This window comes from Micromesistius poutassou (genome assembly GCF_964030765.1).
Source record: "Micromesistius poutassou genome assembly, chromosome: 22".
Lineage (NCBI taxonomy): Eukaryota > Metazoa > Chordata > Actinopteri > Gadiformes > Gadidae > Micromesistius > Micromesistius poutassou.
The window spans coordinates 8,193,614-8,212,457 of record NC_140292.1 but is presented as its reverse complement, the minus strand read 5'-3'; the positions used below and the strand labels follow the sequence as shown (position 1 = coordinate 8,212,457).

The window sequence follows — 18,844 nt, the reverse complement described above, 5'->3', positions numbered from 1 at the left end:
TTTAGTATTCCAGTTATATAGTTATACTACCAAAATTACAAAAAAGCACTGCTAGTGATATATCATATATTTTTATTTTTACTTTTATTTTTTATCATATATTCAATATAAAAAAAAGCCCATCTAGAGCACATTTCCTCTAAAGCTTTTACAACAACTCTCTAACTTTCCATTATTCTAAGGGAAATCATGGTTGCTGTGGAAAACAATAGGAGCAGTCATGGACGACCTGACTTTCGCAAGTGCAGTTAACGTTTCCACGGTAACAGCGAGCTCCACCAGTCATCACCAGTCATGTAACACTTTAGGATTATGAGTAGTGTAGTGGTTTCAAAGACATACCATCGATTCACAATATAACGGCGCGTGGTATGTATACTTTGGATGGTTACAATATAATGGCTTTTAATCAAAACCTCTGGAGAAACTGAATGGGACTTTTACTTCCAGAACCACACTGTTGCACTCTAAAGAGCATGACCTAATGTGCCAACTGGACTTTGAAGAACTCATTAATTATTTTGCATTGAGAAAGAGCATGAAACGAGCGCTTTAAGATCACTGATGATGGTGATGGTGAGTCAAATGTTTGTTCCCTGATTTAGGCCGCCCGCTGCCTACACTGCATGGCTCTCTTAATTGTAAAATAGTTTGTTTGTATGTAGGGCTAATTCAAATGCTTTCTACCCTGGAGATGTTGCACTTGCACTGTAGGGGTCCTAGTTAGACGGTCTAAAACACAGACGTCAAGGCGCAAAGTCAAAGAAGCTTTGTGGGCGGTTCTATGGCGCTGTTGCTATTATGACGGCAAGATAAATGAGCTTTGCGCCCGACGCAAATCTAAAATGCGTTGGTCTGAAACCTGTAGGTGTGTTTTGGGCGTAACGTGCAATAAACCAATCAGAGTGCCATCTCCCATTCCCTTTAAGAGTCAGCGCATTTGACTTGACAAGTTGATATTTTGACAGCGCCTTTGCATTCTCTGCTGAGACAGATGCATGACCACATGAATTTCAAACTTCAAATGGCTCAGTTTATGGCCAAATAATAGGCCTAATTCACACATGGAATAGCGTTTTCTTCTACAACTTCAGAAACACTGAGTCATGTTAATTGCGGCAAAGACAACTTAACACATATATGATATGCGGACACGGTCCTGTGGCCGCAACTGTGGGTCTATTTAATGATATGCGGCAATACATTAACAAACATTGTTTGTTACCAGTATTGTATACATTATAGTTATCGACTTGTGTTCATAATATGCACGCCATGGACTGTATTATGTGTTACATGTTTAGTTTGCGTGTGTTTAAACAGATGGGTGCGCACACACACAAGCGCCAAGCATCACCCGCATTCATTCATTATTTTAAACACTCACTCGCGGTAAAACTATGTTTTCACACGATCAAATCTTCATCAATCCCAAAAGATATGGGCTTGTAAACGATGTCTGTGTCAAGAAAATGTGTTTGCTGTACGGTGTTTGCAGATGCATTGATTTAAAAGTATAACTTCATGTATCAGCTGTTACACGAGATTTTAAAACAAGATTTTGTTTTGGGAGGCTGGAATATACTTTGCTCGAGTTTATTATTGTTATTATTATTATTATTATTTAAACACATGGCATAGCTACTCTACTGTGTTCATTCATGCAGCCCCTATGGAAAAAAAAAGTTCCACAATCTATGCTATTTGTATGCAGTGAATCACTCTGAGGAGTGATTCACAGATTCACTCATTGTTTATAGGAGAACAATTTAAAGAAAAGACAACATTTGGAGGACAATTGATGCTGTCATTGGGGCTTCAGGCTAGTTTGGTTGGAAGATTGCCACTGAAAACATTGGCCTTTTAAATGACATGTACTGTATGCTAAATCTACTTTTGATTGTTCAAAACAATGAAATGAAATGAAAAACACTACATAAATTCCTTATTCATCATGAACACCATTAGTAAATGATTACTAGCCATTAGTTAATTTTAAAGGTCCCATGGCATGAAAATTTCACTTTATGAGGTTTTCTAACATTAAGTTGAGTTCCCCTAGCCTCCCTATGGTCCCCCAGTAGCTAAAAATTGCGTTATAAACTGAGAAGTAGCTATCTTGCTCCGTCTTTGAAAAAAGGATCGCTGAAACGCTTTGATTTGGCTTCCGGCCCCATATGACGTCATATGGGGCCATGTTACCTCCCCTTTCTCTGCTTGGCCCGCCCAGAGAATTTGGCCCGCCAATGAGACAATGAGCTAGGACCGTGCGAGCGGCACGTGTGTGTGAATACACACACTGTAACGCAAGTGTTCTTTGTTATTTGGATAACCGTTCTGCTGTTGGTGTTATGGCACAATAACGCAAGCTTGTATGAAGCTCCCATTTGGTGAAAAGACTAGACTGCGTCGGGTTGGTTGGGCAGCGGGGCTCTGACGGACAATCCTGGGCAACAATCCTTTTCTCCTCCATGTCGCAGTTCCCAATTCCTTCTCAACCAACCCGACGCAGACAACCCCGGGCAACAATCGCGGGCAACAATCCCTTTCTCCTCCATTTCGCGGTTCAGTCTGTACTTAATATTGACGTGGAAGTGGAAGAACCAGAGGTGGCTGAGAACCCGACGCAGTCGTTTGATATTCATAATATCATCCAGAGGCGCAAACAGCTTTTGACTGTGATAATATATATATTATATTATATAGATATCTAAATATAATATGATATTATTTAGATATAGAGCTCCAGGACTCCCGCCGGAGCACCCGGAGTGTTCAGTGTTCCACTGTAAACACTAGCGCATGGTACCGTGGCCGCAAGCTGCTCAGGGCCATACCCCCACCCTCCACCTTGACCCGCCTCAAAGAACGGCACCTTTGTGGAGAGCTCATTGTGGGACTGGCTCGTAGTGGCTGTAACTCTGCACCAAGGCTGAATTTCTTGAACGTCTTCAAGCACTGTATTAGGGGCCCACTAATCCATCCATAAAATAGCATGCCATGGGACCTTTAATAATTGTGAGTGAATGTTTTTTTCTAATATTCTAATCTAATATTAATTAATGGTAAATGATTGTATCATTCTAAAGTGTCAAACTCAATAATGGTTAACGTAATAAAGCAGATCCTTAATGGATACAGTACTTGTTGTTCTCAGGTAAAAGGATCGCCACCCCATTTAGTTTCAGAAAGTGCTTTTTGGTTGTTTGTTCCCCAATATGAAAATATCTAATCTCTTAAATGTACAGTAAACCCTGCACGGCACAACTTTGAATGATTAAACTGATGAATGTACACATATTTCAGTCATCATTTTCTGTTATAATGTATTTCATAGTACCCATTCCTGAGTTGTGCTTATTTGTACAATTCTGTATTCATGAGTGTCATTAATATTGACTGATCAGATTAAAATTCAAAAGTGGGTGAAATGGTGATGAATGGCCCATTTTCACTCAAACTAATAAAGTAATTGAAAGTGTAAGTAAAACTACCAACAAAAAAAAATATGCTTTATAATAATATTTTATTGCAGCTCATAATTTACTATAAACAAGAAGTCATATTTTATGACATGCCTTTCTAAATGTACAATGATGCATTACATCTTATTCAGCTGCCTCCTTTCCCTGGGGAAGAGAAAAAAAGAAAAACATTAAACCAACAAGCATTTTTGTTTGCATTTCATTTAATTTCTCATTTCTTTCATTTCTTCGAGTCAATGGGCTTATGGTGTGTTCGAGATGCCTCGTACACCACCCGCACGAGTTGCAAAGTGGGAAATCTCCCAGCTTTCTTGCGTAATGTAACTGAAGCACTCCCCGTTTTGGTCATAATATCTCGGGATTCTGAGAGTCCACCGAGTTCAGTGAGGTTGACCGTATGACTCGACAAATAAGATGGCTGCGCTATAAGTGCTACAAGCCAAGAATTTACGTCACAAGAGCAACTTGTGCGGGTGGTGTACGATGCATCTCGAACACATCATTATACAGTGATGAACTTACCTTGCCACCATCACGGCTCTTAGACCTCAGCTTGTTGACTTGAGTCTCAGCGATGTCAGCACGTTCCTCAGCCTCCTCCAACTCATGTTGAACCTTCCTGCACTTGGACAGGTAAGAGTTGGCCTGCTCCTCCTGTAGGAACATACATATTTTGTTTAAATAAGAAGTACCAAAATTGATGCAACAACCGGATGTCGTTTCTACTTACCGCTTCCTCAGCCTGTCTCTTGTAAGCCTTCACCTTCAGCTGCAGCTTATCAACAAGATCCTGGAGTCTGGCACCATTCTTCTTATCCTCCTCAGTCTAAAGTGATGAAAATGGTTGTGCCCCAGACTCTTGACTGTAATCTTTTCTGATATACATTGATTTAAATATTTTTTTCAATATAAACTGGCATACCTGATAGGTGAGTTCCTTCACTCTCCTCTCATATTTCCGGACACCCTTAACAGCATCTACTCCACGTCTCTGTTCACCTTCAACCTCTGTTTCCAGCTCACGCACCTTAAGAAATCAAATATACTCAATAAATATACTTGTTATGCTGTAACTGTAAATACATCCATGTGTGACAGTATCTTACTCTGGACTCCAGTTTCTGGAGCTGCTTCTTGCCACCCTTCATGGCCAGGTTCTCAGCCTCATCCAGGCGGTGCTGCAGGTCTTTCACTGTGACCTCCAGGTTCTTCTTCATCCTCTCCAGGTGAGAGCTAGTATCCTGCTCTTTCTTCAGCTCCTCAGCCATCATGGCAGCCTAATATAAAATATATCATATTAATCGAGAGTTCAAGCAATGTCCATTTCAATGTATTAACAAATACATTGAGAACAATAGCAAACCTACATCAGTGATGGCCTTCTTGGCCTTCTCTTCAGCATTCCTGGCTTCCTGGACGGTGTCGTCCACCTCACCCTGGACTTGGACCAGGTCAGTCTCAATCTTCTTCTTTGTGTTCAGAAGACTTGTATTCTAAAACAAATGTCAATGTTTGCAATGTTTATGACACACATATAATCTTGCTAAATATTTTAGGAAACTTTCTTAGAAGAATATGTTTGTTTGTTTACCTGAGAGTGCAGAAGTCCAACTCGCTCACTGGCATCAATGAGCTCTTGCTCAGCCACTTTGCGGCCTCTCTCTGTCTGTTCCAGAGCTGCCCTCAGCTCCTCAATTTCAGCCACCATGAGACCGTTCCTACGGTCCACCATGGCAGCCTGCTCCTTCAGGTCTTCACCTCCTCTGACAGCATCATCAAGATGCAGTTGGGCATCCTAAAATTAACATAAAAATACCATGGAAGATGTCACAAGAGGATACTAATGTCCTTATATTTTATGTCCTGGACATTAGTTTGTGTCATACCTTCAGTTGTCCCTGGACATTCCTCAGCTGCTTCTGGGCCTCAGCAGCCTGGCGGTTGGCATGACTCAGCTGGATCTCCATCTCATTCAGGTCTCCCTCCATCTTCTTCTTGATTCTCAGGGCATCATTCCTGCTCCTGACCTCAGAGTCCAGTGTGCTCTGCATGGAGTCAGTGACCCTCAGGCTGTTCCTCTTGATCTGCTCCATCTCCTCATCCTTCTCAGCCAGCTTCCTGTCGACCTCACCCTTAATCTGGTTGAGCTCCAGCTGGACACGCAGAATCTTGGACTCTTCATGCTCCAGAGTACCCTAAATTATAAACCAATGTTGGCATATTCATTACATATTCTATTTCATAATAACAAAGGTATCGCTCGATTTACTTGTATTTTTATTACAAGCACCTCAGCTTCCTCTAGGGCTGTCTGGATCTCACTCTTCTCTGTCTCCACTTGCTTCTTGGATTTCTCCAGCTCATGGATGCTCTTTCCAGTCTCACCAATTTGTTCAGTCAGGTCCGAAATTTCCTCTGTTAGGAGGGTTACATACTGTTGTTGTCATCAATTCCAATGAAGTTATATATGTAGTAATCTTGGCAACACTGATGCCAAAATGAACAGTTTAACTCACGTTGGAGGTTCTTGTTTTCACGCTTCAGGGTCTCCAGCTGATCCAGAGCTTCTTCATAGGAGTTCTTCATCTTGAAAAGCTCAGTGCTGAGAGAACGAGCCTCTTTCTGAGTTCCTTCAAGCTCTGCCTGGCCTTCCTCATATTTCTGCTTCCAATCAGCCAAAACCTGCACAATATTGTCAATAAGGCGGTACACGTTAATCATTTGAAGAAAAAAAACATAGGATAATACAATTTAAACTGCCATCTCAATGAATGATAAAACACCTTGTCAAAGTTTCTCTGCTTCTTATCAAGGTTGGCAGCCAGTCCATTGGCCCTCTCCACATCAATCATGAGATCCTCCACCTCACCCTGGAGTCTCTGTTTGGTCTTCTCCAGAGAGGCACACTTTGAGTTCACAGCCTCAATCTGTTCCTCAGCCTCCTGAAGGCGCTGGGCAAGCTTTTTCCTGTTAAAGTATCACATGGTTTAATTTGTGGACATTCATCAAATATAATGTCTACTTTAGCCAAAGTATTAAGTATTTGACTCACTTGGACTCCTCAAGCTCCTCCGTGCGCTGGATAGCATCAGTTTCATACTTGGTCCTCCACTGAGCCACCTCACCGTTGGCCTTGGACATTCCACGCTGCAGCTCAGCCTTGGCCTCCTGCTCCTCCTCAAACTGCTCCCTCAGAAGGTCACAGTCATGGCGGGCTGATTGCACACCATGAGCGAGAGCATTCTTGGCCTGCAAAAGGTGATTAACTTAATTAACACATTTAAACTGAAAAATGTAGAACCTACAATGACATAATGGAACCATGATATTAAATGATAAAAAATTAGGGTTTACCTTGACTTCTTCCTCATTTAGCCTCTTCAGCTCCTCAATCTGCTGAGTAAAGGCCTGCTTGCCTCTGGTAAGCTGGGAGACGAGACCCTCTTTCTCCTCGAGCTGACGACCAAACTCACCTAGGTGTGACATAAATTGTTCACTATAAAATATAGCAATACCACATGTATTCCTTAAATATATGATTAGGGTTGGGTTGCATTTGTTGGAGGTTAGTGTTGAGGTTATGGTTAGGGCTATTCTAATATGCAGGGTTGTTTTTAAGTAATTGTGAATACTAACCATTCTCTGTCAGCAGTCTTGCTCTCTGAGCACTGATGTCATTTATCTGGCGAGCATTCTCATCACTCTTAGCCTTGATTTCACTCAGCTGGTCCTCCAGAGTACGGCACATCTTCTCCAGATTTCCCTGGTGATACAATGTTTTAGTTGTTAGCAAAAGTGGTTTCTTATATAGATTATATAGTATTAATTATAATATTGGATTTTGTATTTTATTTCAAAGATATTTCACCTTGGACTTAGCAACTGCCTCCATGTTGCTGGAGAGGTCATCAATCTCCATCTTGAACTCGCTCTTCTCCTTCTCAAGCTTCTGCTTGACACGCTGGAGGTTGTCAATCTGCTCTCCCAGCTCTGCTACACTGTCAGCCTGCTTCTTACGCAGAGCTGCAGCAGTGGCTTCATGCTGCAGGGTGGACTCCTCAAGGTCACGACGCAGCTTCTGGAACTCAGCCTCACGCTTCTTGTTCATCTCAATCTGAGCAGCAGTGGCTCCACCAGCCTCCTCAAGCCTCTCACTGATCTCTTCAAGTTCTCTGGAGAGATCAGCTCTCTGCTTCTCAACCTTGGCACGAGCAGCACGCTCAGCCTCAATCTCTTCCTCCAGCTCTTCAATACGTGCCTAATAAGTAAGGAATACATAATGTTTTGTAAAAATTAGGGTTGGGCAAAGATTTAAAGTTTTAATCGCGATTAATCGCATAGTTTGGTCAGTTAACTCGCGATCAATCACACTTTTAATATTCTATTTAAATCCACTCCAATTAAAGTTAAATTAGATCATCAAATGGAATGACACATTATCATTCATACCAAATGTACTTAATAAGCAAAAACTAGACCAAGTGATCTCGAGGGAGTTTTATTGACTTACTCAGTGTGGGTTGAATATGAAACTTACGGAACACCACAGATTTGGGATTTGTAAACAGGCAGTTAATTAGTACAATTGTACAATAGTACAATAGTTAAATTCAATTAAGTAGCACCACAGATCATCACAGGAATTGTGAACGGGCTGTCACTTGCTGCAATTGTAATCAGGCAGTCACTTACTGCAAGTGTAATTGAATGTAGAGTAAGTGGAACTAAAAACAAAAATGATTTCTGACATGAATGTTGACATTCTGTGGGCAATTTGTCATAAATCGCATTAAAATATGATTGTGTTAATGCGTTATTAACACGTTAACTTGCCCAGCCCTAGTAAAAATGTACTATTATTTATGGTACATTGATGTGGGATTGTCATATAAATTGTCTTACTTGAAGCTCCTTGATCTTCTTCTGAAGCTGAGCACCCATGGACTGCTCATCCTCAATCTTGCTTAGAAGCTGACTTGTCTCAAAGTCCTTCCTGATGATGAAACAATACCACACAACTTAATAGCATACAAATCATATACATATGAATGTATGAATCTTTAAAAACAAAGCATAATTAGTTTGATGCCATTACTTTTTGATTTTCTCATCAGACTGCTGTTTGTCGTTCTCGAGATCCATGATGGATTCCTGTGCCAGTTTCAGATCACCCTCAAGCTTTCTCTTGGATCTCTCAAGGTCCATACGGAGCTTCTTCTCTTGCTCCAGAGAACCTTCAAGCTGGATGTCAATAATTGAAAATAATTAAGAACAATAAAATGCAATATTGAATATTCACTCAACTGCATGACTGATCTGAGCTTTTCTCACATCATCAACTTGCTGTTCAAGCTTGGTCTTGGCCTTGGTCAGAGTGTTGACTTTGTCTTCCTCTGCCTGCAGGTCATCAAGAGTCTGCTGATGTGACTCTTGGAGGGCTTTCTTCTCCTTTGTCAGCTTAGCAACACTCTCATCCTGAGACGCCATCTCCTCAGTCAGGTTCTTAACCTAAACAAAACAAAATGATGTGTAATACATGCTTATTTGTGTTTTATTTTATTCTATCTCCTTTCAAAGAATCTTTACAAACCTTGTTCTCAGTGGCATGTTTCTCCTTCTCCACTTTGGCCAAGGTAAGCTCCAGGTCATCAATGTCCTTCTTGAGCTCAGAGCATTCATCCTCCAGTTTCCTCTTCTTGGCAGTCAGCTCAGCATTCATTTCCTCTTCATCCTCCAGTCTCTCAGTTGTCTCCTTGAGTTTGGCCTCCAGCTGGATCTTACTCTTGATGAGTCCCTCACACCTCTCTTCAGCATCATTCAGATTATCTCCATCCTGTTTAAATTGTGTTGTCATATCAGTCATATCAAATGTCATATCACATGTATCTCATTGTGTGTACATGTTGAGACAAATACATTTTTTTACTTACAGAGGCCACTTGCAATGCAAGGTCATTCTTCTCCTGCAGTAGAGAAACCATCTTCTCCTCAAGTTCCTTCTTCTTGGCCAGGGCAGTGGCCAGATCTGTCTTCATCTTCTCATAGTTTTCCTTCATCGCAGAGAGCTCCTTCTCAGTTTCAGCACTCTTCAGAAGAGGTTTGATCTTGTAGTACACCTTCATCCATGGCCAGGTTTTGACATTCATGAATGAGCGGATGTTGTACTGAATAGTGTAAACAGCTTCCCTGTGGCGCAAAGGCAGTCCATTTAATAATAACCAATAAACAATTATTGGTTTTACAAAATAGCATATCTTCCTATGTATCTTTTGAAACATACCTTGTAGCTGTCATCTTCACATACTCCTTCCTCATGAGGTAAGCACGACAGAGAGCCTGAATCATTCCGACCAAAGATGCCAGCTTCTCATCTCGCAACTCCTCAAGAGTACCCAGAAGACCAGCTTTGAAGAACACCTTAAGGTAAGAAAAACATCTAGTCAGAGAGTAACTTTCAATCAAATACAAATATGTATTGACAACAATAAACATACCTTGGTGTGTCCGAATTTGTACTCGTCGTGAGGCACATCAATGGACCCAAGCAGTTTCTCAGAAGCCTTCTTGTTGTCAATGAACTGTCCCTCCGGAATGACACTGGCATTCAGTACTTTGTATCTGTAGGAGTGCAATGTTAAGTGTTTAAAAGAAAGGTGTATATAAAGAAGTTCTAAATATATAAATTAAGTTATTGTATAATTATGACAATATAATTTTTCTGTCAAAGAGTTAATACCTCTGCTTGAAGTCAGCGTAGAGGATTCTGCTGGGGAAGCCCTTTCTGCAGATTCTGATGCCCTCCAGCACACCGTTACACCTCAGCTGGTGGATAACCAGGTGGTTCTCCATCATTCCTGTGAAATGTTATAGATTTCAGACTTTTAAAATATGTCATTAATTTTGCTATATTCTACTACAACGCCAACCTGAAATTTAGAGAGTATTTGAAGATTTATTACCTGGAACTTTTGACTCATTGGGAATGAGACAACGCACAAAGTGAGGATGGGTGCTCCTCAAATTGGTCATCAGCTTGCCCAAATTGTCCTGTTCACGTAAGATATACATTTGAATTAAAAGCAACTATGAATAAATGGTTTTCACGAATGAACTTCAGTTTTCTCAAAATGCTTACCCTGAACTGTGACGACACAGTCTGCATGGAACCACCCTTCTTTTTGCCTCCCTTCTTTGCACCCCCAGTCTCTGTTTTAAATTGTTGGTAATTAGTAACATTTTTCACGTTTTTGTTAATAAGATAGAGGCAATAAATGGCTTCAAAATAAATGTGTATTATAAAAGAATGGATTAACAGTTATAAACTATGGTTACTTGGTATGAATATGTACCTTCAACTACAGCTGGATACAGGACAGGCAGCAGTTTGTTTGAGGACTTCTGGTACAGTCCAATAACAGAGTCATTCAGGGGATCCTTGTTCTTGTCCAGCCAGCCCGCGACGCTGTAGGCCACGGTACCAGCATAATGCACCATGGCGAAGTCAGCGTCAACCTTGCCCTTCCCCGGCTTGGGCTTCTCAAATGCTTTGTTTTTGCCAAGATGTTGTTCATACAGCTTGTTCTTGAAGGAAGTGTCTGAGGCTTTGGGGAACATGCACTCCTCTTCAAGGATGGAGAAGATGCCCATTGGCTATTTAGAAAAAAATATCAGGAAACATTATGATAAGATGGTTTTGCATCAGACTTAGAATTGTGATATTTAGTTCTACAATGATGTTTACCTTCTCAATAAGCTCAATGCAGGCAGCCAAGTCCATACCGAAGTCAATGAACTCCCAGATGATACCCTCCTTCTTGTACTCCTCTTGCTCCAGGACGAACATGTGGTGGTTGAAGAACTGTTGCAGTTTCTCATTGGTGAAGTTGATGCACAGCTGCTCCATGCTGTTGTACTGATAGAGAACATTAGTTTAACAAATGTTCATCCACGTAGACACTTCTTTTAGCCGGTGAAATTGTTATTATAAGAAATGCAATCTTACATCAAAGATCTCAAAACCAGCAATATCCAGCACACCAATGTAGGATGCTCTTGCTTGCTTGGTGTCCAGCATCTGGTTGATACGGATGACCATCCACAAGAACATCCTCTCATAGATAGACTTGCCCAGAGCACTCACTGAGTTATACACCTAGAGCAGGGTGGAAGATCAGATATACATGAAAATGACTACTATTACAATGATGTTTCGATAATCATTCCATGGTATTAACATACCTGAGGTACTGTCTGTCCCTTAGTGACAAACTCATTTCCGACCTTCACTCTGGGGTAGCACAAACCCTTGAGCATGTCAGCAGAGTTGAGACCAAGCAGGTAGGAAATTTTGTCGGCCTCTGCATTTTTTGTATGAAAGAAAGAATGATGACAATTTTATACAGATAGTGAATACAACAATTTACAGCAAAGCTGGACTTTGGAAATCCAGTATTTTTTTTTTTTTAACATTTTGAACTCACCCTCATTGCCATCTGGCTCAGCCTGCTCCTCACGCTGCTTCTGCTTGAACTTCATGTTACCGTGGTGAAGCACAGCACCAGTAAACTTGTAGATGGCCATCTTCTCCTCATTATTGAAACCCAAAATATCAATAGCATCCTGTAGGAAAACAAAGTATATAATATTAAATGAAATTCAAAGAATATTCAAAGAGTCTCTATTAACTCTAACTTGGTTAGAAACATACAGAGCTTTCTTGAATCTGCTGTACACAGACAGAGCAAGTTTTCTGATTGGCCCAGAGTCCATAGACATTTTTTGGTCCTGGTTAGTTTCTGCCTGTTAAAATAGCTTCCTAAGGTAGCTGTTAACATTGACTCACATCAGTAGCATCCAGCTCCTCTTTGTCATCAATGCTGGCCACAGTGATCTGACCCTGACTGCACATGGGGAAGTCGTAGGGGTTGGTGGTGATGAGGGTCATTTCTGCAGAAAATATAATATGGTCATTTTAATGATTCAATTTTAAATTTGAGTGACAACTATTGAAACCTTAAATTGTTATTTTTGTACTTCAAAGTCCTGAATGATAAGTTAAAGGCAAGCCTATAGAATAACAATACATCTTACTGCAACATTTATTTCTCACTACTAAACCATCTTACCAACAATCTCAGGTTTGTGGTTGGTCATCATCTGGTAGAAGATGTGATAGCCTCTCTCATCGGGAAGCTGGAATGTCACTCGGGACTTCTCCAGCAGATCTTCAAGGTTTTAAAATAATAGTACAAAGTTTTGATTGACATTACTAGATCAAAACCTATTCCCCCCATAATGAGCATTAAAGGGATAGTCAGTTTTTCTGCACTTTAAGTTGGGAGAAGTTTAGGTTTCTTTCTAGCCCCGTCAGATCCCAGTGTACAGGTCGATGGGCATGAAACAAGTGCAAAGAAATGTACTTTTCCTTTATTTGTTGTTATTTGGGTAGAAGATACTTACACGTTTCAATGTCAGCACTGGCCAGTTTACCAGTTGCACCGAAATGGATTCTGATGAATTTACCCTGTACAAAAGCCTCATTTCAGTTTTTGTCAAAGATCAAGTATGTAATTTCATTAGTTTGACACACTAAGTTTGTACTTACGAAACGAGATGAGTTGTCATTTCTCACAGTCTTGGCATTACCGTAGGCCTCCAGCAGGGGATTGGCTGCAATAATCTGGTCCTCCAGTGACCCCTATGATAAAAGTTACAGTATTGATCCTCAGTTCTCAGGGCATCGCTACATCTCTGGTGTTTCATGTCATTTGTGATGATACATTTCTTATATAGTATACTGATTTTATGTTTTATTAAGCATACCTGAATCTTGGAAGCATTTTCCTTCTTCTTGTCAGTAGCCACTGAGATGGTAGCAAAGTACTGGATGACACGCTTGGTGTTCACAGTCTTTCCAGCACCGGATTCTCCACTGGGTGTGAAAAGAAGGTAATTTTGAGTTTTTTTTAAATTGTCTGATTCTTCGTGAGATTTTTGTGAGGTATTTTTTTACTTGTAATGTTAAATCATCCAACCAAACATCAACAGATATAAACTTACGTGATCAAGACAGACTGATTCTGTCGATCTGCAAAATAAATCAATCAAAGTATTACATTTATTCAAACATTTCGACCGTACATCATTACATTTATTTTGGCCAGATTTGCTTATACATACCAGTGAGCATGTTTTGGATGGCGTTGTCAGAGACAGAGAAGATGTGGGGTGGTGCCTCCATACGCTTCTTGCCTCTGTAGGCATTGACAACCTCCTGATCGTACACTGGGAGCCACTTGTAGGGGTTTACAGTGGCACAGAACAGCCCGGAGTAGGTCTGAAGGAAATCATTCAGAGATTATCATTAATATGATCTGGTATATCATTAAGTATTATTTTATTTTATTTAGTTGGTAAAATATCTTACGTAGATCATCCATGCTGCATAACGCTCTTTGAGGTTATATAACACAGAGGCTTCATTGAGATGGGTCATCATGGCCATGTCCTCAATTTTGTCGTACTTGGGAGGATTCATGGGTGTGACATCATCCTCCTTGACTGTCCTCTCCTAAAAATGTCACAAAAAATGGTGACATTTGGAAAACGTTGCAAAAAAAAATCTTCATGGCAATAAATTAAAAGCAGTCTACCTCTTCTGTAGCCAACACTTTAACAGTGGTTTTACCACCCTCCTTCTTAATGATGGTACACTTGACGTACAGCTCCTTAGCATCAGCCACATATGCAGCACTCTTGGCATCAAAGGGCGCATTCTGGGCCTCAATCCTCTCCTTCTCTGGCTTACGGAGGTAAATCGCAGCCTTGCCATAATAGGCCATCTCCGCGTCCGTACTCATGGTGGCAGCTTACTGTCAGACAAAGATGATGAAATGTTTTGATGCTTCTCATATGCTCAAATTGTTCTAATACAGATCGGTATGTCTTTGGTAAAATAACTCTTACCTTGTTCTTCTTCCCAATGAGAAATCTTCAAGTGTCAGCCCCTAAATGGAAAGACATGTTATTTGCAGCTTACTTACCATGTGCAGATACTACTATGACGAGGTGCAGTGTATTTTAAATGCTGGTTCATATTTCTTAAAATACAATCACACTGCATAACATGCATTGGTCATGCAATGCATGTGGTCAGTAGATTATATTTGTTTAAAGGTCCAGTGTGTAGAATTTAGTGGCAACTAGGGGAACAGACTTGGCAGAAATGGTCTATAACATTCATGAGTATGTTTTAATCACTGTATACTCCCATTAAAATAAGAATCATGTTATCGAAAGCAACCTATATTCACGTGCCGCAGTGCAAGGAAACATTTGCTTGTAGCGCAGATTGGTATCGACATAAATGATTGATGCATAAAACAGATAGCTATAATTATAGGTTTATGAATGCAGTTTACCAATATGGATGCAATAATGACTTTGTGTAAAAAATTTTTTAAAGCTTCTACCTCCGCCATATCCTACAACATGTACAGTGTCCATGGTGACTATGGCAAAGATATCCGAGTGTGATTGGTTAAGCTGATTTATAGAATGAAAATGTGATCCTGGTGCTCGTACATTTAAAGCCCCTTTTCCTCAAGGGAGACAGTATAGTCCCATTCAGCTCCATGATTTGTTATTATTTATTTATGTGGGAAAAGACGTAACAAACCATCACATTCAATATAAAAGGACTTCATGACATATAATTTTACATTTACATTTACAGATTAAATAATTGAATACAATGAATTAATCCATCAAAGAACCTCATCAATTGACTCTTGGCTTATGCTGTCGTAGGTGGTAACATCATTTTGGCACAACTAGAGGCACCTTACACAATACAGGCCAGAACAGGCAACGGTAGTCATTGGAAAGGGAGGTGTGGGGGGAGGTTTCAGTTGGTTGCAATCTGCAACTTCAGCGCCAGTAGCAACCTCAATATTACACACTGGACCTTGTCCAAGTGAGAATAAGAATTTGTGACATCTGTTACATCCTTCATTAACCATTAGCCCTAAATGGTTCAACAACTGTTGAACCATGTTGAACCAACTGTGAATTGGCACAAAAGGCTGTAGCTAGCTGAAAAGCTAGAAATACTTGAATACAGCTATGGTAGCACTAAAAAAATAACTTATTCCAATACCAATTCCCACTTTCCACTTTTATCAGTAGGGACTGTGTATTCCATTGTAAATGCAGGTTTGTGTTCTTATTACAAATCAAAAACATGGAGGATAGCATTTGTTATTAATAGAGTATTTGTGATATAATAATCAATAAATTACACAAGAATATTAAGTGAATGTCAAACGAGCATCAACGTTTTTACTCCATGAGAGTTGTATCTACATTCTGACTTACCGCTAGTTGTTACTTCCTCAACTGCCCTGAGAGCTGTTCATCCCTCTGGGTCCTCTTATATACTTGGCCACAGGGTAAGCCCACACTCAATATGGGCATGAGGGGTAAACCCTCTTATAGCTTTGGTTTATATTTCATATGGGGTTCATTACCACTTACTTACTATTTACATGCATACATGAGTATGAATTCTAATACATTGCTTATTCTGTCTTAAATTATAGCACAGCACACCGTTTTATGTGTACAGATTCATTACCTTTCAAATCCAGAATGACACTAATAGTTTTCCACAAATTATTATTTAATATTTTTAAATTCACAATACACTTTGAGCTGACTATTTAACTATCATTTCGAGGCTGCAAATCAGGAATGTCCCATAAAATAAAGTCAAAATGTATGAATAATACATGTAAATAGAGCCATAACTGGCAGCCTTAAAGTAATTACACATACACACACACACACACACCATGCTTCAATGGAGCAACCAGATCTCTCTATGGGTGTACAGTTGCATGTATTTTTAATTTCTAAGCATTAACACCCATCACTATGTCTTACTTCTCAATTATCAGACGGAGATTTGCTTTACACAATTAATTATATTTATATCGTGATCTAACTTTATACCTTCCATCACCTTGGTCTTTAACTCACTGAGATGGAAACAAATAACTGGATGACATTCAGACGTTCAGTCTTTCGATTAACGGATTCTTCAGTTGCTAAAAAAAGGAAAAATCTAAACATTTATACATTTTCATTTTTCCTGTTTCAATCTAATTGCATCACCATTGCACCCGTCACTTACCTTCAGACAAGTGTCCTTCCCACTATAGAATCAGAGCCAAGAGTTAGCAACTAGCGCAATGATCTTATTCTGTTACTTTTCCCATACTGAATAATTGTGTTTGCATATAATATTATTGTGTGTGTGTGTTGTGGTAAAAAAATTTTTTTTAATATATATTGTTTACAACATTAATGTATTTTAATATGTTCAATAGCACACTATCTATCTTATTGAAATGGGTATTGTGCTATACCTCCTGTACACCAGGAGGTCTGTTCCATCTGCTACAGTCAGGCAGACTCCTTTGCTGCCACGCAACACGAATAGACTAATATGCTACCCTGAGCGGTAACACTTTATAATAACTATCCGTTATAACTAGTTAATAGATCATAAGTAAACTGTTAATTAATGAGTTATTAATGACTTGTTAAGTGTTTGTTAACAGTGTTTGTTAAGGATTTATAATGATGCTTTGTAGATAGTTAATAGATCATTAATAAACTGTTAGTTAATGAGTTATAAATGACTTGTTAACTGTATGTTAATGATTTATAACTATACATTATAAATTAGTAATAGATCATGAACAAGCTATTAGTAAATTACTTACTAATGACTTGTTAAGTATCATTTAATAGTTTATATATGTTATTGGGACGTTATTCTAAAGTTGCAACTATTCCTCATTTATTAACTGTTAGTAAATGAGGAATAGTTGCAACTTTAGAATAACGTCCCAATAACATACATAAGCTATTAACTGATACTTAACTAATATATTAACTCACACTTTACAGATCAGTAGTTAATAGTTTGTTAACCATCTACTAATACCAGTGAAACTTTGTAGAACAGTAAATGGGTGGAACAAGTTCAAGGTACAGAAATTTGATGTGATGTTTAAAATATCAAATTTTTGTACCTCAACCTTGTTCCACACATAGGCTTTTCTGTGTACTGTATTTTACCAAAGAAACACCACAGATGAAATGTTGAACATTGTGTTTCTGATTGACTCCACAGTCAATCAGATATTAAATTAGACATTTTCCCACTGTATTGCTTGTGAATTTCTCCTAAGGGGGATTAATAAAGATCTATCTATCTATCTATCTATCTATCTATCTATCTATCTATCTATCTATCTATCTATCTATCTAAATGATCCCATGTGGTTAGAGGCCCCATGCCTCTTGGACAACATGTGCTACTCTGCCCTCAGGGAATGAATATTAAAAAGATGTGCAACAAATGTTTTGCTAAATGAGGGCTTTATAAAGTCTGCATTACTATAGACTTAACCCCTGCATATTGCAGTGGTTGTAACAAGGTTGAGACCTGTATAGTATGTAAGTATGTATAGTATGACCTTATCTAAAGATACATAAATTGAGAATGTCCATAAAAGCAAGTGAAAGTCTATAAATAAAACAGGCTTACATCGTAACATCCATAGCTGGCAACCCTCATGGAATGCCAAGTGCTCAACTAAGTTTATGACACCATGCCAGGCTATGCATCTCCATGTGGGAACCTGATATATTTCTAATGGTGTACCATTACATTTGAAAAGATTTTCTTCATGGTTGCCTCTCATCACTGTGTTAAAATTGAATTCCAAGATTTATTATTTGTTGATTCTTTTTATTCAAGTGATTATAGATTTACTGTTTTGTAATCAGTATTAACAACAACACAGTACAGTATATATGTGGTATATTTAGATATTCCAAACACATACTGATGCAAGTCTAATGTAGGCTAGCAAGAGCCAGCCCTCGCAGAGAAATTATGCTGCAGCTTAACCTTTTGAAAATGAGATTACCATTTTGTTGAATTATCTATAGATCTCCAGACTGCAATCCAGCGGACTAGAGGGACTTGAAGGAGGTCTTCAATGTCCCTGGGATTGCTCCATCAACCTGTGGCTGTTGTATTCCATGTAATTGCCTCTATATCTTGTCCATCACAGTGATAAAGTCCAAAGAGAAGCATAACCACAAAGCTGTGAAGATGTGACAGACCCTCATCCTATCACATCAAGGCTGGGTTCTTCACTTTATTCTGTAACCATGAGGGGGATGAATTAAAAGGTTTCAAGCCCAGTTGTTTGTATACATTGGTCCACTTGGCCATATGTCATGGCCAGCATATGCAAGCAGTTTTTAAACGACTAACAATC

At 39.4% G+C, this 18,844-nt stretch overlaps 2 protein-coding genes across 2 annotated transcripts; both read right to left on the bottom strand.

Annotated features, from left to right (window-relative positions):
• Nucleotides 1-3,608: 3,608 nt before the first annotated feature.
• Nucleotides 3,609-12,065, bottom strand: LOC311367588 (myosin heavy chain, fast skeletal muscle-like; the record flags this gene model as incomplete). Its single annotated transcript, XM_084486411.1, has 28 exons — nt 3,609-3,629; nt 4,008-4,088; nt 4,216-4,311; nt 4,408-4,512; nt 4,592-4,705; nt 4,853-4,978; nt 5,077-5,280; nt 5,513-5,680; nt 5,776-5,900; nt 6,002-6,167; nt 6,269-6,452; nt 6,538-6,734; nt 6,840-6,958; nt 7,122-7,248; nt 7,354-7,743; nt 8,388-8,478; nt 8,581-8,726; nt 8,817-8,993; nt 9,076-9,318; nt 9,416-9,671; nt 9,766-9,902; nt 9,980-10,103; nt 10,222-10,339; nt 10,835-11,135; nt 11,227-11,397; nt 11,488-11,637; nt 11,724-11,842; nt 11,966-12,065. 28 exons carry the CDS (start codon nt 12,063-12,065, stop codon nt 3,609-3,611), a joined length of 4,356 nt encoding a protein of 1,451 aa, XP_084342537.1.
• A 1,475-nt stretch (nt 12,066-13,540) lies between these two features.
• On the bottom strand, nt 13,541-14,344 carry LOC311367273 (myosin-4-like; the record flags this gene model as incomplete). The annotated part of the gene is made up of 4 exons (XM_084486087.1): nt 13,541-13,572; nt 13,665-13,821; nt 13,912-14,055; nt 14,138-14,344. 4 exons carry the CDS (start codon nt 14,342-14,344, stop codon nt 13,541-13,543), a joined length of 540 nt encoding a protein of 179 aa, XP_084342213.1.
• Nucleotides 14,345-18,844: the final 4,500 nt, after the last annotated feature.